We start from the raw sequence: 24,769 nt of genomic DNA on the forward strand, positions 1-24,769 counted from the left end.
CTGGAGCCAATTAAAAGAGTATTCTTTCTCATTGGGTCCTCTATTTTTACATTAAAATTTTATCTTACTTTATAGGAGTTTGCTTGCATGCTGTACACTATATGCATGACTGGTGTCCATGGAGGCCAGTAAAGACTTTTGGGTTCCCGGGAACTGGAGTTACAGATGGTGTGAGCCTCCACTCGGGTGCTGGGAATCAAACCGAGGTCCTCAGGTGCAGTCAGTGCTCTTAACTGCCGAGTCGTTTCTCTAGCCCCTTCATGTCCTCTTTCTGACTTACTCCTCTTGTTCTTATATTGCCTCTTTCCCTCTATTGAATAACTCACAGATTTCCATTTGTTGAGTGTCTATTGCGTACCAGATATAAATATCCATACTTCATTTCATCTTCAGAATATCTCTGTCATGTGCTGCTAGCCAGCTTTAGAAGAAATGAAACAGGTGACGAATGGTAGTTAATTTGTATGAGGCAAGACCACAGTTTGCCATTCCACAGGATTCCAGCAGTGAGCTCTGAGACATGTCTCTTCTCTGCCTTTTCCACCCTGTGTCTGCAAGGAGAAACTAGGTTGACAGAAGGCTAATGAGGGCTCTGAGCCAAGCATAAATAGTGTACCTAGCAGATAATTCAGTCATGTGTGTGTGTGTGTGTGTGTGTGTGTGTGAGAGAGAGAGAGAGAGAGAGAGAGAGAGAGAGAGCATGTGTGTAACTGAGTAGAGACCTTGCCCTGTGTTAACAGACTTCAAATGGATCAGTAGCTGCTGAGGTCTTTTAGAGGTGGGGGAGTGGCAGACTTTAACCATCTTTTCATGAGCCAACTTACCTGTCCACAGGTAGGTGCTGTACAGGGAGCTGTACAATAGAACAAACACCAAAATTTGTCCAACAAAATTTTTTTCTTTAACAAAATTCCATATCATCATTCCAGCACAAACAATAGTCTAAAGAAAAAATTATTAAAAGATTTTATAAGTAGCTAAAAGTAAATCATATGACAATGCAATAACAAAGAAACAATCTAATCAAACCTATTAACTTTTTTTTTTTTTTTTAAGATTTATTTGTTACATGTAAGTACACTGTAGCTGTCTTCAGACGCACCAGAAGAGGGCGTTACGGATGGTTGTGAGCCACCATGTGGGTGCTGGGATTTGAAATCAGGACCTTTGGAAGAGCAGTCAGTGCTCTTAACCACAGAACCATCTCTCTAGCCTCCCTATTGAAGTTTTATTCACAGGAAAAAAATCATTCTTTTAAAATTATTGCTGATTACCAACTATTGTTTTACTTAAATTTCAAACTTTATGATTAAAAACCTGTCTTCCATAGAGCCTCTAATGATGTACATATTAAATGGAAATAAAGCCTATATTCTGAATTTTAGCCTTCTATCGTAATGATTTACATGGACAATGCTAAACTTCTTTCTGTTATGACCACATGCGAGGACCTAACTGGAAAGTAATGTTCCAAGTTCTCTTTGTGTTACTGTTTCAGCCTTGGAGACAGCCCTACTCCATAGCACAGGCTGATGTCACTTATGCCACATTCCTGCTTCAGCCTCCTAAATGCTCAGAATTAGAAGTGGGAGTCACCACACTTCACATAAGAGTTCAGTTTTTAATGATTCACTTGTTCATTGTCATTGATTGTCATTATTAATCTAAAAATTAAGACATGCTGTAATATTTAATATATAAGCACTAATGGATTCTAATTAAATTATATTTGATCATATCTGCTAATAATTTTGATTTTGTAACTGAAAAAAAAATCCAACAAAGCACTTGTTTCTCATATAGTACAATAACCCCGGGAGAAGGCATTGCCTGTAGCTTCCCGCAGGCGCGCTTACCTGGGCAATGAGTAAATTAGCCGTGAGCATATGAGGGAGCTGTTTATATTTCTTACTCAAGAGAAGAATAGACAGAGACCAGATCTTGAAGATAAAAGGTTCAAGTTATTTTTTCTCATCTTTACAGTTACTTATTAAACAGAACATCAAAAATCTTTCTATTGTGTTATGGAACTGAACTCACGGCCTTATCGATGACGGACAAGCACTCAGCCTCTGGCTACGTCCTAGCCCTTGGCTCTTTGAGACAGAACCCTGCTGTATAACTCAGGTTTGCACTGAACTCCAGATCCTCCTGTCTCAGCCTTCCAGTGCTTAAGGTAAGGTGTGTGTGCCACGGTGCTTGGTCCCATGAGTAATATTTTTAGAGAATCCTCTTTATCCTTGTCCCAGGAGAAAGTTCAAGGTTTCATTGAAACTGAAGATTGTTAATATAAATTACTGTATCCACAGTGATATAAAAGGCCTGGGGAGATCCCATGGTTAACAAATTAGTTCTTGAAGAACTAATAGCTTGACTAAGTATGCCTACCTACAGTGGCTGGGATAGGACACAATGTCACAACCAATTATTTAGGAGAGAACGTTTTAAATGTTTTTCCTTTCTGTATTCTATGATACAGACTCGCTCCTGAGGAGTCTAAATTCCAGGTAGTCTCATTTCAACAACCTCCCACACCAAGATTAATCTTGTATTCCTAGTGTTTAAAAAGATTGGGTTCCTCCTCCTCCCCTCCTTCTCCCCCTCCTCCTCCACTCCTCCTCCCCCTCCTCCCCCCTCCTCCTCCTCTTTTCTTTTCTGGCTAGTACCCAGAACATAGGAACTCATGAATGCTAAGCACGTTTTCTACAGCTAAGCGACACCCCAGAACAAGGATTGCATTTCTATTTCCACCTTTATAGTACCCAGAAAAATATGCTGGTTAAGTTTCTTCTTTTCCTTAACTGCCAAGAAAAGTTGACACCTTCTCTCTCCCCAAACTACCTTCTCTCTTTTTTTTTTAATATTTATTTATTTATTTATTTATTTATTTATTTATTTATTTATTATATGTAAGTACACTGTAGCTGTCTTCAGATGCACCAGAAGAGGGTGTCAGACCTCACAACACAATTCCCATGTGGTTGCTGGGAATTGATCTCAGGACCTTTGGAAGACCAGTCAGTGCTCTTAATGACTGGGCCATCTCTCCAGCCCCAAACTACCTTCTTATCAAGGAATATAGATTTTTTTTCATAATATGTAATAGATAAGAGTTTTTCTAAAAATCTCATTAATCGTGCATTTATTTGTTGTTAGTATATGTATCCATTCCTTAAAACATTATCTTTTTCTAGTCTAGAGTTCTGACTGAATTTAGCAGGCAATCTGATCGATGTGGATATTCTAATTGTTAAAAACATATATATTTGAGGTAGCAGGATCAAGTTTGAAAGGGTATCTGAAGTTTCACTTAAATAAATAGTTGATCTTGATCCCAAAGACCTTTGTTGATCCTATGATGTTAGAATAGCTAGTTATTTGTATGGTGATCATTAATCACAGAATGCTTATCTCATTGTCTAAACCTTAAAACAAACCATGAAACTGGGTGAAATGATCTTTGTAAGTAAGAAAACTAAGCTTAAGGGAGGTTAAGTTTCTCCAAAGAGATACATAGAGAAACTGAAATAGGACAAGGAATCAAATCCTAGTCAGGCTGAGTCTCACACCTTGCCCACTATACTGCTCAAAACTCCTGACTGTAAAGACACACTCAGTTAATTACAAAGTTGAGACTACACCTTTTTTTTTTTCCACATAGGTTTTACTTCTCTATTGTTAAACTTTTGTTAAATAGTTTTTTTTAAATAATTTGTTATTAGTAGTTACTTTCAAAGTTATTTTGAGGTTTCCATTCAATTTGACACTGAAACACACTTACCAAGGAGACCAGGCTGATAATACTTATATCAAAACTAACATTCTGAATGGCATATGCCAATGGCTTAGCATCCATGGTAGGAAAGGTTAATAACCAGGCAGAAACATACATGATCGGAGCAGACACAAATGTACTTATTACCATTCCTGAGGTTATCTGCAAAAATGAGATCAAATTAAGGAGTCATAATCGTACTTAAGCAATTGTTTAAAAACTTAAATACTCATAATACACTATTGCATTTTAAGCTGAAAATGAAAACCAGTAAGGACATTATGGAGTCCAGCATATTATCTGATGCCATATTTATTTCTTCTTCATAAGAGAATGTTCCTTTGGTCCCACTTCCTAACCTAAGTCCAAATGATATTTATATATAAAAATATTATAAATTCTGATGTTGATGATTTAGATTCTAGGAAAAGAACCTGTCCAATGGTCTAATTAAATCTATGAGCAGTTTTCTCCCATACTACTTCACTAACTATGGGGGGAGATCAATTGACCGAAAACTACCAAACATGATATAGATCAATGAATGAAACTGACCCTCATGATGTTTTCAGAACCTCTCAGCACTGTGTATGCCATGCACAATATACATAGGCACCGTTTATGCACCAATTTTCTCAGTTTATTGTGGGGTATTTTCTTGTGGTGATTGAATTAGAATGAATGAAAATGATTTATTTCCTCAAAATTTCAAAAGTTACACCTCTGTAAATAACTTTAAAGCTTAAGTATAAGTACTTGAAACAAAGCAAAATAAAGGCTAATTTTTTTTTAAAGCACAGGTTTAAAAAAAAATAGAAGAAAACGTGTAACTAAGGTTCCCATATTAAGTAGATGTGGCTATTTTTCAGTAAGACAGCTCAGGAATCTCAAATTCTCACTAAAAGAACCCTGATTTCTGCATTTTACAACTTCTGTTTTCTCTTTAGCACAGAAACCACTCAACCTTGAGAACATCAGTGCATACATACAATCTCCACTTCCATGTTGAATTGTGTTGCAAAGATAGCCACTCCTGGAGCCACGGGGAAGACACCATACAGGAACGCATAGTTTGACAGACTTGTGTGGTTCACTAGGCTGTTCCCCTTGTCAAGGAGCTCCACCATTTCTCTGCATAGAAGGGGCAGCACCAGGCTGGAGATAGAAAAGATGCAGAATGTACTACTCAACACCAATGCCTGTCTGTCCCTGCTCACAGCTGCACAGGTGACTTTGAAATTATTTTACTACTGTTCTCTGGCCCAGAAGGTACATGCATATCTATGTGTATATTCTATTGCTGCTGAACATTTTGTTGAAAGTCAAGAATTCAGCTAGGAGCCATCTCAAGAACAACACTCTGGAATATTTTCAAACATTAGGGAAGATAAAGGGGAAAAGAGATTTTTACAAAATTTTCTTGCAAAAAAAGAGGTAAGCATTATAGCTGCTTTCTTGCAAAAAGTTGAAAATCTTAGTAACTTCTTTCAAGAATATTTCGAAACTTTTTGGAAAAACAGCTGAACTTTGTGATTAAGGGTTTAAATGGTTCAATTAATGCTAACAATGCAGCACAATAAGATTCTAAGAAGCCGTCGAAACTAGGCATCTTAATAATTAGTTCTTGCTATTTGTAAATAAAGATAGATTTAGCAAAGGGAACTGAAACAACTGTGTGGAGCAGAAAACAAAGGGAAGGCAGATCTGGTGAGCAGTCTATTATTAGCGTCTCCACTGTTCTGTAGAGAGAACATAGCACAGTTTCTAAGCTAACAGCTCGAGGATACATTGTAACAGGCTCGCTGATACATTGTCACAGCAGTGCCTAGAGCGGTACATTGGGATTATGAGTATGTGAACCTGTGCCCAGGTGTGCCAAAGGTTGACATGGGATGTCTTCCTCAGTTGCTCTCAACTTTATTTTTTGAGACAAGATCTCTCACTGCACCTGTAGTTCACCACTTCTGCTAGACTGGCTGGCCAGGAAGCCCCAGGCAATCTCCACCCTCCAAGCGCTGGAATTACAGGCACCTGACAAGATGTCTGGCTTTTTACATGCCTGCTACGGAACCAAATTCACAGACTGAACCACCTCCCCAGTCCAAAATTACCCTATCTGTTGTAATAATAAGTTCATGAAGCTAAGGCACTGTAATTCCTTTTCATACATTTATATAGTGTATGTATGTCTTTTATGTGTGTGGGTGTATTGCCCTGCTTGCATTTCTGTGTATCGTGTGCCTGCAGTTCCCACAGAGGCCGGAAGAGGACAGTGGATCCCTCTCTGAGCCTGGAGTTCGCAGCCATTTGGGTTCTGGAACCCAAACCCTGGTTGTCTGAAAGAAGAGTCAGTTCTGAGCCATCTCTCCAGCTGTGTTGTTTTTGTTTTTGTTTGTGTTTTTTTAATAAAAAAAATCAAATATCTAAATAGAATAAAAGACCTTTATAATTTTAATTAGCATTGAAATTACAACATTATCATTATTGAAACAATATTACAGTAGAAATACAAACTCATACATTCTGAAGAACATATTACCACTAAAACTATTTTTTGGAACTACTCATTTTTACTTATTTTGAAAATATAAATGTATAACATTGTCCCAGTTCCAGGAATTTCACTCTTATATAAGAGTTGAATTCTACATTTAAGCATGCCCTAATTATATAGAGTAAATATGAAGTAAAATTATGTCAACTCCACAGCTGACAAGCCAATAAGCTTAAGAACTATGAACTAAAAAGTATTTCCACTATAATGTAATCCCGATAATGATAGTATGTCTAAAAGTTTATATAAGCTTACCAATATTTAGAACCAAACTCATGGTCACTGAATAACTCCCAATTTCTTAAAAAAATACTGCATATTAAAAATTATTATGCTTAAACAATAAGGTGCATAAATATCTTATGATTTTGATGGAATTAGAAATTTTGCAAAATTTATTTTAAAAATATGATTTAGGCAAACAAACAAAAAACAAGCCGGACAGTGGTGACACACACCTTTAATCCCAGCACTTGGGAGGCAGAGGCAGGCAGAGTTCTGAGCTCGAGGCCAGCCTGGTCTACAGAATGATTTCCAGGACAGCCAGGGCTACACAGAGAAACCCTGTCTCAAAAAAACAAAAAAAACAAAAAAACAAAAAAACAAAAAAAACAAATAAAAATATGATTTAGGGATGGAGGATAGTTCAGTAGTAGAACAGTTACCTAGCTTGTAGAAGGCTCTGGGTTTGATGCTCAAAAGCATAAAATTTAATTATGATTTTACTGAGATCTTGAAAATATTAGGTAAACTTTACACAAAAGCTGAATGGGAAAAAAAGCCTGAAGAAAAACTGATAACCTTTATCTTCTGACAGTAAATTAGGAAAATAACCTACATGACATAGGGAAAAATGATTTTTAATATCCAATAGTCTATCTTCCTTTAAATCACAACAACTATATAAGGTAGGATTAATATTTAAAGGAAAAGTATGTGCCAGACAACACAATGGATTGGTTAAATAGGCTTTTCATTCTCAAACTAAAATTCTCAACTTAAGTAAACAAACTCACAGTTTGGCTGTGATGAGAAGAATAAGCACCACAAACGCCGACTTCTTCAGTCGCTTGATTTTTCCTACCATGGTCAGACCAAGATAAAACAGGGCTGATCCAGAGAAGGAATTTGCAAGCCCATCCAGAAAGTTTTCCATATACACAGGGATCTTTTTATCAAGAATAAAATTGAAGGCAATGCCAACAAAGACCATGAATACTATTGGGTTCTGTAACACGCGTAGAAATCCAAGTCCCACAATCTTTGCTTTATTTTGAGAAGCATTTTGAGTGTCTTTTGACTTCTGGATTTCACAGAAGATAAACCCAATGGGGTTTAACATCATAAGAGATATTGGTGCCACCAAATAAATGTACTGCAGATACTCTGGGTATGTAGTTTGGTACAGAGCTTCAACTGTAAAACAAGAATATTGGTTTTAAGATGAATTATAATACAGAATTACAAGAATATATGTACTTAACATTTTCTTGTTTGTATCATTAAAAATTAATCTAAATAGTGACAAATAACCCATTCAGTTATTTTTAGAAAGGCAAATTTTAGTAATAAAACTGACAAGAAAGAAACACTAGATTAAATACTAGCTATAAGCTATCCAGTGGACCAAAGCGAGGTAAAGCTGCGAGTACACAGCTAGGTCTTCAGCCTCCATTTGGACCCAGAGCTGGGGCCTCTCCAGCTGGGCGTACACGAAGCTCATTGATAATGGATGTGAGGTTGAAACGGAAAGATAAAATGAACTGCTGCAACTATTCCAAAGGCGGAGGCAATCATGTGAAAATAATGTAGATCGAGTTTCTTAATTTACATTAAGATAAAGTGACACAGGTCTCGAAATATTTGTTTACCTACTCGGGATTCAGTTAATGTCAGACACATGTCCTGTTAAAGTTATGTAATCAATTATATAACCTCAGATCTTCACCTTAATCTCATTAGCCACTTTTATTTTTTATAAGAGTCAAATCATTTTTTTTTTCTCTCAGGTAAGCACACACACAGGTCTGTAATGTTTCCAAGACAGAGCAGAGGTTAAACTCGTGGGATTGCATAAAACTTTATCAGTTCTCTTCACTGATTTTAAGTTAGATGTGTTGGCTTTATGACTTGGTGGCCGTGTTTCATGTTTTCTGGTGTTTTTCTTGCTTAAGTAAAAAGCCATCTTGGTAATCATTCTTACATAGCTACACTTCTTTTCTGGTATTCCATCTCTAGGAAAAAGGGGATCTGTATCTGCCCACCACTTAAATTTTCTACGTGGAATATCTACTTAGGGAATGCCTTATGGTTTTAGTGTGGTTTTAAGAATTTTTTCCTAAGTGGCCACAATGTAATGCAAATGTGTTTTCTGGGACAAGCTCCATCTCCAACTCCACACTTTCTTCAAAGCCCTGATATACACTGATCTCTTGAGTCCAGAGATTTCCTTTCCAGTCACATGAGTACTACTACATAATGAACAGCCTCTCTCTCTCTCTTTCCTTCCCTCCCTCCCTCCCTCTCCTTCCCTCCTTCTTCCCCCTCCCTCTCTCCCTCCCTCTCAGCAGCACTCCCTCCCCTGCTTTGGCTTTCTACATCCAGGCGTAGCTAGAACAGTGAGCAGCAGACAGTGTGGCAGCTTGAAAGACAAGGACAGAGACCATAACCCACATCATCTTTACAGTGTATTACTGTTCTGTCTTACTAGTTACTGAGAAGGTTCTGATGTATCTAATTTATACATTAGACTTGATTATAGGTATGTATAAGATAAACTGTATTGTATGTATAATACATATTTATATAACTGAGAACCTCGTCACTCAGATGCTGAGGCAGGGGCTGATCCCGGGAGTTCAAGGCCTGCTACTATATATAGGGCTCAGAAGGAGGATCTTGAAACATGTTCCTGTCAGATATGGAAGACTGTTGTCCTTCCTTCCTTTTCAGAGTCTTTTGTATTTTCTCCTCTTGGTTCTTCAAGATTAAAGTCTAAAAACTAGGCTACTCAGTGTACCTACTAACCAATGATCTTTTGTGTTTCCTCAGCCGCTTTTTGCAACCAAAAGAGGATTATTAACTCCAAAGAGTACCATCTACATGACAACTATTCAAAGTCAAAACTTTCAAAAATTAATATTTTTCTATCGTTTCCACCATCACCGGAACAGCTCTGTGGCTTTCTTTGAATGAGCGCAGCCAGTCTCCATAATTATCCTCTTATTTATCCAACACATCTTTTACTGCTCCATAAGGCGAAGACTCCATCTGTAAGACCCGTGTACAGGCACCGCAGGCGGACGCCACGCTCGTAGTTATAAGCTCCACTTGCTGATCATGCCTCTGCTCTCTGACGCCTTGAAATGATTTGGTCCTTACTGAAGTCTGCCCACTAGTTGAGCCTAGCCTCTTGTGGACTCCTCTACCAAGTCTTCAACCTACACCACTAAATCTCACCCTTTCTGGATATCTATGATATTCTGTTTGGTATCCATGCCACTTCAAGAAACTGAAGGCATCATTTTATAATCCACAGACTCCACCCCACGTAGTGATGAACAAATCTGATGAACAGAGTTAACTGGTAAATGCTAGAGGCTTCATATATAGTAAAAATGTAGTTTGCAGCCTACAATAACTTGAATCTGCTATTGGTTAACCTCTTCTGGGATCCATAATTTTTTTCTTTTGATTTTTCGAGACAGGGTTTCTCTGTGTAGCCCTTGGCTGTCCTGGAACTCACTCTGTAGACCAGGCTGGCCTCGAACTCAGAAATCCACCTGCCTCTGCCTCCCAAGTGCTGGGATTAAAGGTGTGCGCCACCACAGCCCAGCTGGGATCCATATTTTATTTTTAAAAATTATTACCTTAGTTGGCCTTTTTTTGATGCGTGCGTGCATGTGTGTGTGTACATCATGTGTGTACATGTATGTACACTGGCATGTGTGTGTGTGTGTGTGTGTGTAGGTCAGAGGTGATGCCGAGTGTCTTTCTCAATCACTGCCCACTGTACTCTTTCAAATAAGGTCCCTCTGACCCCGGAGCTCACTGACACAGTTGACTGACTTAGTCTCTACCTCCCCAGCACTAGGATTTTACATTCACACCAGGCTCAAGCTTGCTAAGCAAGCACTTCACCAACTGAGCGGTCTGTCACCCTAGCTCCATATTTTGTTGTTTGATACAGAATCTAGCACTGCAGCTGATGCTGGCTTTGAACTCCCAACAGTCCCCTTGCTTCAGCCTCCTGAATGATGGGATTACCAGTTCACTTTAAATTGGCAGATAAAAATGATACGTGTTACATAATACATGTCATTCTAAAATTTATCCGTTTTAGAATGGTTAAATTAAGCTCACCAACATGCATATTTTCTTATATAATTCTTTATGATGTGAATACTTACATTGTTATTAACTGTATTCATTATTTGTACAATAGTTCTCTTGAACTCATTCCTCCTATCTCACTGAAATTTTTTTCCTTTTTACACATTGTGAATATTTATAATGCAGGTTACAATTAGAGCCTTTTAAATCAGCTGAATGAATGCATAAGGGCAAAAGAAGTAATGTCGACTGGGAGAGCACATAATTGTGATTAAATAAATACTTATTAAATCCCTGGAGAAAAGGGGTTCAACATGGGAATTTTAGTCTCTTTCCCTCTCATTTCCATAATTACTTAACATTCCATCTTTATCCACTGGCAGTGCCCTCCTTTGTTAGCAACCTGAAGACAATCCTTCCAGTCAGAAAGGAAAATACCCATGAACACAGTGACCTATAGCAACTAAAATTAGATTTATAATCATGACATCAACTATTAGGTCCTAATTAATTAATGATTATAAATAAGGCTCTTAGAGGGAGGGGGAATCCCATTATGAGGAGTTATTATATAGCTTGGAAGAACTAAGATAAAATTAGCCACCTGCTGTGTCTCCCATTTTGATTTCTGCAGGGTTTCAATCTCTAGCGACGAACACAAAGGCCCTGACAAGATCATTCCATTATTTAGTGGCGTATAGTTAAAGGCTTCATCTCCTTTCTGTTTACAGCTTGAGCACTGGAGCATAATTATGATTAGTCAGGGTACTTATGCTATCAGCATTGTTTGAAGAATAAATTATAGGACTTAACTATGCCCTATTAGTATATTTTAATGACAGAGGCAGGGAGTCCATTCTGATGTGCTGACATTGGCATTTTATCTTAGTAGATTCTTGGTCTCCCCTCTCACCTGGATTTTTAAAAGTACCTTTGGAAAGAATGGTCCTGAAAGACAGCATACTCATTTTAGTCTGTAATTCATTTGACTTTGATGTAAAAACTACACAGTAATGCAGCACTGCTTATTTTCTATATACCACCATAGTCACAGTATACAGAAAAGCTAGGGAGCCATCTTTTTTTTCTTTATTCACTAACTTTTCTGTCTTCTCTCCATGACAGCATTTCCCATGTCACCTTTAGTAAACTGGGAAGATGAGGAGTCAATGCAGCCTTAAGAAGAAGGCTGTTTCCTCCAACTCATTATCAATACTCTGCTATGCACACGACAGTGGGAATATCTAGATGTTGTAAAACAAAGTGAAAGAAAGGTCTCCCTGACGACTGACTTCTCTGCTCACCACGAACAGAGTGGAAGACAGATGGACACAGACGGTATTAACAAATACCCTAGTAGGGAGAAGACACTTGGCATAATGTTCTGTAGCACATCTTCCATTTTACAAGCCAGTGAGAAAGCTGTGTATATGAATGGCTTTTAATAAAGCAACAGTCCACAGCCTGATGTCACAAGAGTTATTATCTGTGAGTAACACAAACAGAAAAAATGATAACCCCAAAGTGACCAACACATTCATCAAGGCAATTTGGGTTGCTATACTGCTAAGAACCTGATTATTACCAATTTAGTAATATAACGAAGAATGTAAGAAAAACTGTGATAAAACCAGCTTGGCATACATATTTAATTTGAAAAGTGTCTCAATAGAGAAAGTAGTTTATCCAGTAGTTTTTTTCCACTTCTGTTCTTCCCCCCACCCCCCTTTGTGGGCTCACACACATGTGAGGGACAGGTCTCTCTCTCACTGAACCTGAAGCTTGTTTCAGTTATGTTGACCGGCCAGGGAGCTCCGGGGCCTGCCTCTCCCCATCCCCCAGCATTAGGGTAACAGGTAGGAAAGGCCCAGCTGCCTTTTTTTTTTTAAGCGGTAAAGAAAGGCTTTTATTATGGGCGAAGAAACACACATAAAGCAAGCCCACGGAAGACAAGACCATTCACAAAGTGGAGGAGAGTCTCCAGAGGCTCACGCCCTCACGCCTGGCCTTTATGTGGGCGCTGGAGGTTTGAGGTCAGGTCCTCCTGCTTTTGCAGCAAACATTCTTACTAAGCCACCACCTTGCCCCCTCCTGGACATAGTTTTAAGGACAAAATCATCTGATTCTATCTGAACGTGTTGAATTTACACAGGTTGGTTGGGTCTTCTAAGATAGGCTTAGCCTGTTATGTAACTGTATGGGATAAAAGACCGTCTGGGATGCAGAACCAGAAAGCCTAGAGCTGGCTGCCTGGCACATGTCAGCCGCGTGACCCTAAGACAACCCTGTAACCCTGTCTCCTTATTTGAAAGTGATAATATGTGCCCTATTCAAATAATAAAGCCCCCTGTAAACTATAAGGTTACAAAGTTTCTGAGCTCACTAGTTTATAAAGGCATGAAACTATATACGTCTAGCTCAAGTCTAAAATAAGAACAATATTTACCAAATCCTTAGTCAACCCTGTGGCCACGAGGCCATTTATGGAGTCTTTATTCTACAAATCCTTGACCAGACTACATTCTTGGTTCCCTTAAGGAGATGGACAAACATTAACCTCTGCTGTGTAATTTCAGTGTAAAGTTTAGTAAAGGAACATCTACAGAGTTTTTATTTATAGGTAATTTCCTGAGAGCCTTGTATTCCTCCCTCTGCCCCTTGCTTTACTCAGTGTTATCTGATCTCTTTGGTATTCTTTTCCATGGCTAAGATGGGGAAAAGGTGAAAAAGCAGAGTTCTCTGGGATCTTTTTGGTGCGGTGGTGAGCTGATTGGGTGGGGGAGGGGATAAGCTAGGAGGCTTGAGAGCTCACCATCGGTTACATCTGTACAGTGTGACATCCCACTGAGTCTCTGCTCACACTGCCATCTTCAGAGCAGCCCGAGGCCAGCACTCACACCTTCCCCTCATGCCTGCCCCTTACCTATTCTTCTGGCCCCGGCTGACTCTGACTAGGATCTTAGTTTCAATCTTATAACTCGATTTTTTTTTCCTCACTAAAGTATACATTCAGTGTGTTTGAGAACGTTGTTCGCAGGGCTGTGCCTAGCAGCTGGCTCAGTCACTGGCATGTAGCCCTCTCCCGTAAGCGACCGGATAGAGACAGGCCCAACCGCCCCCATGCTGTGCTGCGTGGTTAAAATACACACAACTTGAATTTTTAAACATGAAAATGTGGTTTCGAGGAATGGTCGTATATTCTAAAAAGCAGAATGTATTTCCTCTCAGGAAACCTCAGCCTCCCAAATTGGTGTGTCTATTGTTTTAGCAGAAAAATGTAAAACTTGGCTGTGCACACAACTGCAGATGTGGCAGTGTCTTTGGCAGCTCTGACCTTAACTTCAATAACGAGCTCATAAACAAATTTTAATGTAGAATTAATCTGTGTGTTCTAGAGCCCAGGAAGAAGAATGGTGTGGGGAAGCCACTTACAGATTCCCACAGCTGACATGTGGTGACGGCACTTTCACAGAGACATAAGATTTTATTTTTAGACTGAATTTAAATCAGGGTGTGATCCCTTCTAGGAATTAGATTTCTTTACATGAGATAATTGAGAAGAGATAGAATACTATTAGAAAGATTGCCCCCCTAAGGTATTAGGATATGGCCACTTATTTTAGGTAGATAATTAAGTAGTCCTTAAAGTCTGAAATTAAAGAAAAAAGTATGTACTAATTTAAGTTAGCTTTAAGTAAAAAATGATGGGTGAGTAGAGGAGGGTCTGGGAGGAGTTGGGGGAGGGGAAGCTATAATCAGAATATATTATGTTACTAATATAGTTCTAAATAACTGATATAAAGCACTAACAGATGCTTAGATAAATCAAAAACATATGTTACCACATACAATGCTTGAATATTGTTTTTTAAAAAACTGAAGAAGAGAAATAACTTACCTATAGGGTATCCCAAAGCGAAGTCATTGCTTTGTGTAGCAAAAATAGGGAACAGGCCAGCTTTGCTAAAGCGACTGTCAGGACTGGCGACCAATAAGGTTAATACACACACAGTGAAAAAGACCGAGGCTTTGCCGATCAGGATACTGTATAGGAAAGCCCAGTCCACATTGGAGAAGTTGAGCACAACCATGTTTTTGAACAATAAAGCCGGAAGGGCAAACCTGGAGACAAAATTCCCCAGGCCTTTGGCCTGTGTGGATGTTATGATGTTGGCCCTTCCTGCTATGTAGCCACAGAGGACTATGCCAAAGCACTCGAGGAGGGCTGGGAAAAGCCTGGTTATTGACATTGAAGGTGGGTCATTGGTGGAGTTAAACCCATGAGGGGCAGACAAAGTCTCATTCAGAGCAACAGCAAGAGTTGAGTTCTTTGCTGAGAAGTAAGAATCCATTTTCTCTCTCCCTTCCACTTCCAAACTGGTCTCTGCAAAAAAGAAAAGAAAATTCAGTGTTATGCCCAACCAGAGTTCAGACTGAAATAGACGGCGGCAAACCTGGACCCTGGACATACTCACGTATCAAATGGCAGAATAAGCGTCCGTCCATGCCCTCTTCAGTCCCCACCAGGGGGGACTACAATGGAAAAGGGAAGGGGAAGGACCCTCACTCTCAAAGGTAGGTCAGCTCAAAAATATTTTTGCTACCATTCTATTTTTAGAGTCCGACATGTGTAAAATAAGATCCACAAACGATACAGCTGCAGAGATGTCCCACAGTCCCTCTCCGGGGACCCACAATCCACCTCCATCTGATGGTCAAGAGGAGGAGGCCCATGGGGTGCAAAGTACCCACGTTCACCCAGAGTCACACTGGAACCAGGCGGGCCCTTCCAGCCTGTGGCCCTGCTCAAGCATAAGGGAGAGTCACAGCAGGGTATGACTTACCAGCTCTGAACCCAAAACTTAAGTTTCTGTGCTTCACTCTATCATTTGTGAGGTGTCAGCATCAGTATCTACTTCAAGCAGAGTCCTTACAATCTAATCACAGCCGGTACATAGTAATCACTTATCCGAGCTGAATATAACTTTTGGTGGAGTATGAGGGAGCCTACGAAAGAAAAAATGATGGAAAAAATGTCAGTCCACCAGCGTTCTCTTAGCTCCTTTTACATAAGCGTGCACATTGGCCTACAGTCCCTTGGTACCACAGGGGACTCTACACGTGGAGCTCCCTCTAAAAGGCACGTGTGCTCTCTCTCTCTCTCTCTCTCTCTCTCTCTCTCTCTCTCTCTCTCTCTCTCTCTCTCTCTCTCTCTCTCTCCCATTTGCACATAATTAGCACCTACCCATCCCCCCCCAAACTCAACCATATGGTTCAGGGACCATTCCATCAGGTGAGGTTTCTTTAATCACAGCTAGGCTCGATCTGTTCACAAACAAAATCACGGTCTGTTTTCCTCAGTTTGCTTATCCCAAGGCCTTCAACGACTGACTTGTGCCTGTGTCCTTTACCAGACTTTAAATGTCACAGAAGCCTTTAAATGTCATTATACACTCTTGTGTCTCTAATATCCAGCACAGTACCTGGTACATTGAAAGCACTAGAGGGAAAAGAACTTGATTCATTAAAATTTTTCATTAAATTCATTAAATAACAACCTGTTCTTAAATCAGCCTCCTCTCCCCCTTTGTCCGTTCCCTCTTAGGTATTATCTAGTACATGAGTGGATTATCTTTTCTAAATGATAAATGTTTTTCACAGCAGTAACAGCCCCCCCCCAAAAAAACAAACTGTATTCTAATGTTCTAAAGCTGCTTATGAGACTTTAAAGAGCAAGTTCTGTGTGCTAACGTGGCAACTGTCACACTCCTCTGTGTGCTAACGTGGCAACTGTCACACTCCCCTCCTCTTGCTGCCAACACACTGAGCACAAATTGTAGACAATCCTGAGGTAAACTGGCTTTGATTCGACATTAATATGGTGGTGATTGCCAATTTCTAAGTTCTTGTTCTAGGTTTACCATCTAAAGTAGCCTTATATAAGATGGGAGAGAAAAAAAATCTGGTGTAATTTACAATGCCTGGGTTAAGATCTCAAACATCCACACCGCATTCAAAAGACTTGGGTGGCGAACCAAAGATCAACTAACACACGGGGTTGTGTAAGAGAATATTTCCTGCGTTGCTCTTTATAAGCCAAGCCCTTTAAAAGGCTTACATTTAATTGGGATTAAGACAAGCATTTCCTTTTTTCTACCAGAATTAAGCAGGAGTGATCAAGAGAAATAAATCCTACAATGCTCACATACTTGAACTTTCCAAATAAGCACCAAATTATACTGCTACACACAGGCAGGTTCTGGTTGGGACACACAGCCAGGTTCTGGTTGGGACACACAGTCATCCTTGAAGGACTTGGTCAACAATCAGACTTAAGTATTAAAACAATGGAGGCCTTAAGAAATGTGTCCACAGAAAGGTAGTAGGAAAGGGAGTGAGGAACTGGTCCAGCTGTCTGATGCTTTCCAAAATTCCCTATATTTCTTTGCTTGAATAACTCACAATCCCTACTTTTCTTTGCTTGGCTATCTCACAATCCCATATTTGAACAATATAAAAACAACATGTAGCCATATATATATATGCTTAAACAATAATCTTAATTAACAATAGTTAAGTGGAAAATGTAATAGACTTTGAGCCTTAACATTTATCAACTCTTTGGGTCAATTACTTTACCTCCCTGAGTCAGTTTCCTTAACTGTAAAATGAGTGGGAAAACTCCTTAGAGAAACACTGTATGGAAAAGATGTTCTGTGCACAGCTCATCACAGAGTAGGCCTTCATGAAACAGCAGCGATAGTCCTGGTGCCAAGCAAGTGTGGCGCCCCCTGCTGGAAACCCAGTCCTGGGAAACCGAAGGGTCACAAGTTCAAAGACAACTGGGGCTGTGTTAAGACACTGTCTCAAAAGACAACCAACCAACCAAGTAACAAAGAATAACCAAGGGGGGGAGGGGGTTTACAGAAAGTCTACAGACCTAGTGGTAATGATTAAAATGGTAACAAGGGAAACAGTATTCATTGTCATAAGTAGCTATACAAACACGCCTGTCATTAAAGATCCTCAATAATAGACATTCTAGATATTCCGTAAAGTTACTAGTTTAGGATGTGCATAAAGTTATCAGCCTCAGTTTCACAACCAGCAATTAAGAAGAGTTGAATTAGCCGGGCGGTGGTGGTGCACACCTGTAATCCCAGCACTCTGGGAGGCAGAGGCAGGCAGATTTCTGAGATGGAGGCCAGCCTGGTCTACAGAGTGAGTTCCAGGACAGCCAGGTCCACACAGAGAAACCCTGTCTCCAAAAATCCAAAAATCCAAAAAAACAAAAAAACAAAACAAAAACAAAAACAAACAAACAAAAAAAATAAACCAAAAAACCAACCAAACAAACAAACAAACAAAAAAAGAAAGAGTTGCATTGAGTTTGGTCTTAAGTGGCTACTGAGAGCGAACAAAGAGCTCTTCACCGTGATGGCCAAGAGGTTTAACAACTCCCAGATTCAACTTCCAATTAACTCAAAATTAAATGAAACTTTCAAAAAGTTTTCCCTTTTTGATTTTTTCAGTGTTAGAAACAGTTCCTGAGGCAAATGAAAATTAAAATGACTTCTAGTCTGACACACACCTGTAATCCAAGCACTGGTGAAGCAGAGGCAGGAAGACCATGAATTCAAACCCAGCTACAAAGAAAAGCCGGCCAGGACTTAAATTAGCAGCTGTTTCAAAAGAAGGGGGAATAAATTAAAAATAACTCTAAACTTTTATCTCATACCATTTTAAACATGAAAACAAAACAAAACGAAAAACCGCTTTGTATGCACATTTTAAGATTAACAAGAACCACAACAAAGGAAGTTTAAAAAAATGCCACCCAGTCCTTTAATCTACAAAAACAAGGTTTTTTAACAGAACAAGTTGACCTGTCACTGCAAAAGCCAGTTCACTGGGGCAGACACTAGAAAACGAAGTATGCAAACCGTCTGTCTAGTCACATTATATCTGACTTAGATAACATCACCAAAGCACTGAAATTGTAGGTTAATTGCTATTAAGTTGAAATGTGGTGCAGCGGTAACTTGAAAGAAAAAGGCTTAAATCTGAGGCTGGTCTCTTTTCAAACACTACTATCCTTTCTAAATGAGAAAAACCTAATGCCTTGCGGCACTATAAAAGCACTCTTCAACATCAACAGGCAAACCATTCACTGCCTTTCCCCTTGTCTATCTGCAGGGACAGACTTTGGCCCGCCAAGATAAGGAGAGCATAGTCCCTAACCAAACAGATGATCCCGAGGGCAGCTGACACCCGTGGAAGTGGCAAGCCAGGGCATGGGAGTCCCAACGTCAGGTGCTCCGTAAAAAAGTAAGGCAGAAAATTTGGCGCAAAGCACCAGAGGCGCTCAGGAGGGGGAGACACTAAGGCCACCTTGGGATGAAGTAAAAAGTCCGGATGACAGTGTGAGCGCACGTGCAACGGGGACCGCAGCTCTAGCACCAGATGGGACAGTCGTCCCTTGTGAGCAGACCACCTCTAGTGTTCCCGCAGGTTTCAGGCGCAGGCTATGCGGAGCAGAGGCGGACACGCGCAGCAGCGAGCCGAGGCTCCAGGGCACCGGAGCCTGGCGCTGCCCACTGGTCCTGACCCCAGGGGCAGGGACCGTTTGCAAACGCAACCCGGGCTCATCTCACCTCCTATGTCTGCAGCAAGGAGAAGGAAGCCGGTGCTCTCAGAGGGCCAAGCAGCGAGCACACCGCAGTCATCTCCCGCCCCGAGCCCTCTTCTAGCGGTGGGTGCCAGCGGCAGATGCCCAACCACGTTCCGAGAAAGGGAGGGGTGAGCCGCTGCGGTCCTGTCAGATCGCCTTGGCGTTGCGGCCCAGTGCCTCCTCCCCGCCTCCGCCCCGCCTTCAGGCCCCGCCCCTCGCCTGGAGGTCAGAGAAGCGGGTCTCCACTCTGCCGTGAGGCTCCGCCCCCAAGCTCTGACAGGGCTCCGCCCCACACGAGGCCCCGCCTCCAGCATGGAGGTCCGCATTCCGAATCTCCACCCCAGCGTCAAGGCCACACCCTCCAAGCTCCAGTGATACAACGCACTCCGCCCTAGGGCTCCACCCTAAGGCCCCGCCCCTAGCCAGAAGGCAGGAATGAGGGTTGCCACCTCGTCTATAGGCCCCGCCACCTCGCCTATAGGCCCCACCCCCAAGGACAAGCGACAGCGTTCCTCCCCGGTGCCCGAGGCCCGCCCACACAGCCAGAGCCACAAGGCCGCGGGTCTCCAGTAGCCGTACTTCCGGCTTTTCTCCTCCTACAAGATGGCTGCCGCGGTGGGGATTGGCAGTGTTGGTTTCCCCCGCCTCTGCTCAGACTCAGGAAGGCCTATCATAATCCTTTCGGTTAACCTCAGCCTCTAGTAATCCTGTCAATTCCTCACTAGGTTAGCCCTGTCATTGCATAGTATAGAGTTATAAATGTAAGGATGTGAGTTCAAACCCTGCCTTCTACCTTTCTTAAAGGTAGCATGATCTTGAGCTTCCTAAATCAAAAGAGATTAAAATATAAGCTTTAGTTGTGTGTTTGATTTAGAATACATTGCCAGGGGTGACTGCTTCTATTTCTATTATGGAGGAATTCTGGCTGTATTGTCTTAGCTTACTAACAGGAATCCCTAGTATTCTTGGAAATCTACTGGGGTTTCTTGAAGTCAACGTGTGAAAATGAAGAGACAAAATGACTTCTAAGTGAAACAATTATTTCTAATTAAAGTCTGATCTCAGTGATTTTGCAAGTATTTCTTCAAAAAAAAAATCTTGCTTTGCAAATTTAACTGTTTTGTCTGGCAACTACCAGGTCCTATTAATCTATGCAATTTTAGTACAAAATACCATACTATTTGCACTTTTAAATTAAATTACTATATGGTTGATAAGAAAAAGCCTAGTATGTCAAGAGCTGGCTGAAGGATATGAAGCCTAAGGACGGGGAGCAGAACTGAAATGATTTTAAAATGTAGCCTACTCCCTTTTGGCTCATTCTTTGTCTTTCTCACTTTAACCTGACTACTTTTAAAAAAAATCAGTGCATCTGTTATCTCAAGGCTAAATAGATTTCTGCTTAGAAACTATGAAGATTAGTTAAACTAAATATTCAGTGAACTTTGACTTTTGAAAGATGATTGAAAGATAGGCCTAGAAAGGAAAGTTAAGGCTAATCTGTGGGAGTTCCTTGTGTTTAGCTTAGCTTAGTTTATCCTTTGACCACACAGTAAGATTGGCACAATCCCCCCCCCCCCCACTGGAACATTTCAGTGGATTTTGTGCTATATGATCTGGAAGCTTTCTCAGGGCTAGTGGAGAAATGAAAGAAAGGCAGGAAAAAGAATATGGTGGCTTTGGGACTGGCCAAGACAAGGAAATGACCTACTCTGGACTAATGGCAGTAAAAATGGAGTAAGTTTGAGGAGTATTACAAAAGAATAGTGCTATGTGTAGAGCTGGACAGCTGAGAGAGGTAAAGAAGAGGAGGTAGTAAATGTTCTGGGTTTTTTTTTTTTTGTTTGGTTTGGTTTTTTTGGGGGGGGGGGATTTGGTTTTTCCGAGACAGGGTTTCTCTGTATAGCCCTGGCTGTCCTGGAACTCACTCTGTAGACCAGGCTGGCCTCGAACTCAGAAATCTGCCTGCCTCTGCCTCCCAGAGTGCTGGGATTACAGGCGTGTGCCACCACTGCCCGGCTGAGGTAGTAAATGTTAACCTTGTCCTCATCCACTAAAATAAAGAGAAAGAAGCCGGATAGAGTTTCTAATATATTTTCTAGCTCTAAAATTCTGCTATCTGTAAGTGAAAAACTATTTCAATGCATTTACAAAGGAGGAAGGGGTTACAAAGAGTAAATTTGGTTACCTAAAATCAGAAACCCTGCGGCATTATGTATAATAATTTCTTAGAGTTATCCTTCCTTCCATCGGAGGTCCTGGGAGTTTAGACATTTGGTTAAAATCCGCAGACTTCAGAGCCCACTCCTAGAGGAAAGAATGAAAGCACTTCAGTGTTCTGTGAGCTGACAATACTTAAGGCATCAGCACACGTACACATGAGTGTTCACAACCAGTTATGTCAGCAATCCATTGCTTTACACTTGATATGTCAGTGTCTGCTTATAGTTAGCTCTCTCACCTTCGCCTGTTCACTCAATCTGAATTATGATTAGACTTTGAAAATAAAACTCAAAAAGACCAAAGTCTACAATAAGTCATAAGGCACTTTCTTTGGTTATAAGGAAATTGTGAACAAGACTTAATAATTACTCTTTTATTCAACTACTATTTGTAAAAACAGGTAAGCATGAAAAACCACCACACACTAGAACAATTTAGGAACATTGACACAGTGTGGTATATAAACTTAGAGAAGGCAAAGGCCTGCGCTTGTAATCTTTTTATCCTTAGAGCTTAGATGAGTGCTTTCTTTGACATATGATAGGCATTCTATAAATGGCTTTTGAATGGCTGAATAAATTATAATTGCCTCCCTTGCCTACCAGCTAACCAGGAGGTTGAAGTGTTCTATTCAGTGTGAGTTCCTTGCTATAAAGAACTGTCATGTAGCTATTTCACTTCAGTAACTGATTTCTTCTTTTTCCAGCTTTCCACTTGGCTTAATTTTGCAGCCTGATTTTAAGATGCATCTAAATGGTTTACTTCTTTGTCGCAAATGCTCTAACTTAACTTAATTTCAGGTCGTTTTAAGGCCTCTGCCCTGTGCTCACAGGTATGCATGCTTTCACCTAAGACATCATTGTCTCTCCTCTCCCTTTCAGGGGGCACTGAGATACCTACACAAAAGCAACAAGAGGAGGTGGGGCCTGACCGGCTCACCAGGCTATTGATTTTATTACTGACCTCCAGCAAGGTTCAAATCTGAATAAAGAAGGGGGGCCAGGGCCTGCACCAGCACGTACAAAGTCAAGCAGGGAAACCATGAAAACAGAATTAGGTTGTGAAACTTCAAGTAAAATCAGTGACTTAGATTAGGACAGGATGCAGAAACCATCAAGTAGAAAGTTTAGAGGCCACAGACAGTCTGTTTCAAGTCTTAGTTTCTTCATACTTGTGGTTTTCTTTTGACCACTTTATTTTGAAAGAACGCAAAAAGAAAGAGACACACTTGTCTCCTTTTCTGAGCCTGCAATTGCTCGCTGACCAACTTAACCGGCAGTTCCAAAAGACAGAACCTGCACAAAGCATTTTTAAATTCAGGTGGTATCTAAGATTAGGCTCTAAAACTAACCAGTTTTGTATACCAGAAAGAGGAATTGAGGAAAACTTCAGATTTTTTACCTTTGCTTTGGAGTAACAAGGTTAATTTTTTAAAAAAAAAATAAAAAAACTTTTATTTGGAAGATTCTAGGTAGAACACTGGGGTAAACCACCCAAGGAAGGAGAAAAAGTTGGGGAATTAGAGATTTCATATCTTTAGCTCAATCTATCTCTACCCCTGGAAGTATTCGCCTAAGCAAGAATGTCAAGGAAATGCATTAGGGGCCCAGTCTCTGCAGGAAGGTGCAGATCCTTCCCTTCCCTTGGATGGATGTCCACGTTGCTTCTCACCATGCTTTTGTGTACTACTGATTGCCATGACTTGCCATACAACAAGTACTTGATAAATACTTGCTGGATTCTGACTCTTGGGGCAAAACCTAACAAACCTGTGAATGCTATAATGTAGAGAGTCATTTAAAAATGGAAATACCTGTTTTGCTCTTTCGTAGGCTGCCTCCTTCACTGGAAAGGAAAGTAGCAGTAGAGGGGGAGTTATCTAAATATAACTCTCTGTTTGGCAGAGGAGTAACTGGATGGTTTTGGAACTGAGAGTTTCCGGGACAATAAATGAGAACTCATCTTTGGCTGTGACACAGAGTAAATATGATGACCAAATCTGTGTGGAACTCTGTTCTTAGAGAAGAGATGATTGCCCATGTCTTCACCATGTTGAGCTCTTAACATTCTCTGGCAGGAGTGGGGGGAAGGGTCACTGACCCTCACCTGAGATCACAGCCATGCCCCTGCTCCCAGGTGTCCCCCACAGCCATGCCCCCGCTCCCAGGTGTCCCCCACAGCCATGCCCCTGCTCCCAGGTGTCCCTCACTTCCAGCTGCATATAATCTTTCCCAACTGTACCGTCTGAAAAGGTGCTAGAGAACAGAGGTTGATGGTTAAATGAAAATGACTTTGCATCAACGTAGCTTTAGGAGTTTGTCACTCATATTATGCTGACAATTTGGGACGCTATCTATTCATATGCAGGACGCCCCGTGGAGTTGGTCTGGCCTTGAGGTCTTGAGGTCACAGGTTTTTCAGGGTAGAATCTGAGGCTCCTGGGGCCCTATAGGCCTTTCAGAGTTTGAGAAATTCCCTTAGGCAGTGAAGTGTTCATGGTGTGTGTGTGTGTGGGGGGGGGTTGTTTGTTTTTTTAATTTTCTTTTTTATTAGATATTTTCTTCATTTACATTTAAAATGTTATCCCCTTTCCTCATTTTCCTCCAAAGGCCCCCTGTCCCATCCCCCTGCTCACCAACCCATCCACTCCTACTTCCCTGTTCTGGCATTCCCGTACACTGGAGCTGATTTTTGTTTTTCTGAATGTTCTTTTAATAGTCAAGGAAGCATGGAAGCTTGATGGGAGAATTGCTCTTAGACATTAATCTTGTACATCCTGCGAACTTCATTGTATCCCAGTAGCTACAATTGTATTGATCCTGGCAATCACCACTACATTCTATTTCTGATAAAGGTATAGAAAGTCTAATTGCTCTCAATAAATTTGTCACAGCTTAAATTTTGCTGTGGATCCTCCGGCTGGCCTGATTTAATTTGTTGTAGTCATATTGGATGACCTTGGCACAGTATGTAAACACGGGCACTTACATACAAGCACAGATTCCAAGAAAATGGAGACCTGTTTACCTTTCCCTTCACCTATTCAGCATGAGTATTTTGAGTACAGAGAGAACCACCATTTTCCTAGTCTGTCCAAAATTCTTTTGCTCCTGTGGGAAGAGCAAAGCCAGGAAGGGAGTGTGACTTCTACACAGAGCCTAGCCTGTGAGGAGACTGGAAAAGAGAAAGTTTTCATGGAACTAGCTAGATACCT

General features: G+C 40.8%; 1 protein-coding gene across 3 annotated transcripts in view; it reads right to left on the bottom strand.

Annotated features, from left to right (window-relative positions):
• Gpr155 (G protein-coupled receptor 155) overlaps positions 1–19,514 on the bottom strand; it is a 44,930-nt gene extending 25,416 nt beyond the window's left edge. For 2 of the 3 annotated variants that reach the window (XM_052182710.1, XM_052182712.1), the window contains exons 1-8: positions 19,316–19,514; positions 15,506–15,668; positions 14,560–15,045; positions 7,346–7,745; positions 4,765–4,930; positions 3,782–3,937; positions 1,857–1,940; positions 825–942 (exon numbers count right to left, since the gene is read on the bottom strand). In XM_052182710.1, the coding sequence (XP_052038670.1) occupies positions 825–942; positions 1,857–1,940; positions 3,782–3,937; positions 4,765–4,930; positions 7,346–7,745; positions 14,560–15,013 (1,378 nt within the window). In that variant the 5' untranslated portion in view covers positions 15,014–15,045; positions 15,506–15,668; positions 19,316–19,514. Of the gene's footprint in view, positions 1–824; positions 943–1,856; positions 1,941–3,781; positions 3,938–4,764; positions 4,931–7,345; positions 7,746–14,559; positions 15,046–15,505; positions 15,669–18,252; positions 18,344–19,315 lie in introns of all 3 variants that reach the window. The other variant, XM_052182711.1, reaches the window with a different exon arrangement.
• Between the last annotated feature and the right edge of the window lie 5,255 nt (positions 19,515–24,769).

Source organism: Apodemus sylvaticus, chromosome 5 (assembly GCF_947179515.1).
Source record: "Apodemus sylvaticus chromosome 5, mApoSyl1.1, whole genome shotgun sequence".
Classification (NCBI taxonomy): domain Eukaryota; kingdom Metazoa; phylum Chordata; class Mammalia; order Rodentia; family Muridae; genus Apodemus; species Apodemus sylvaticus.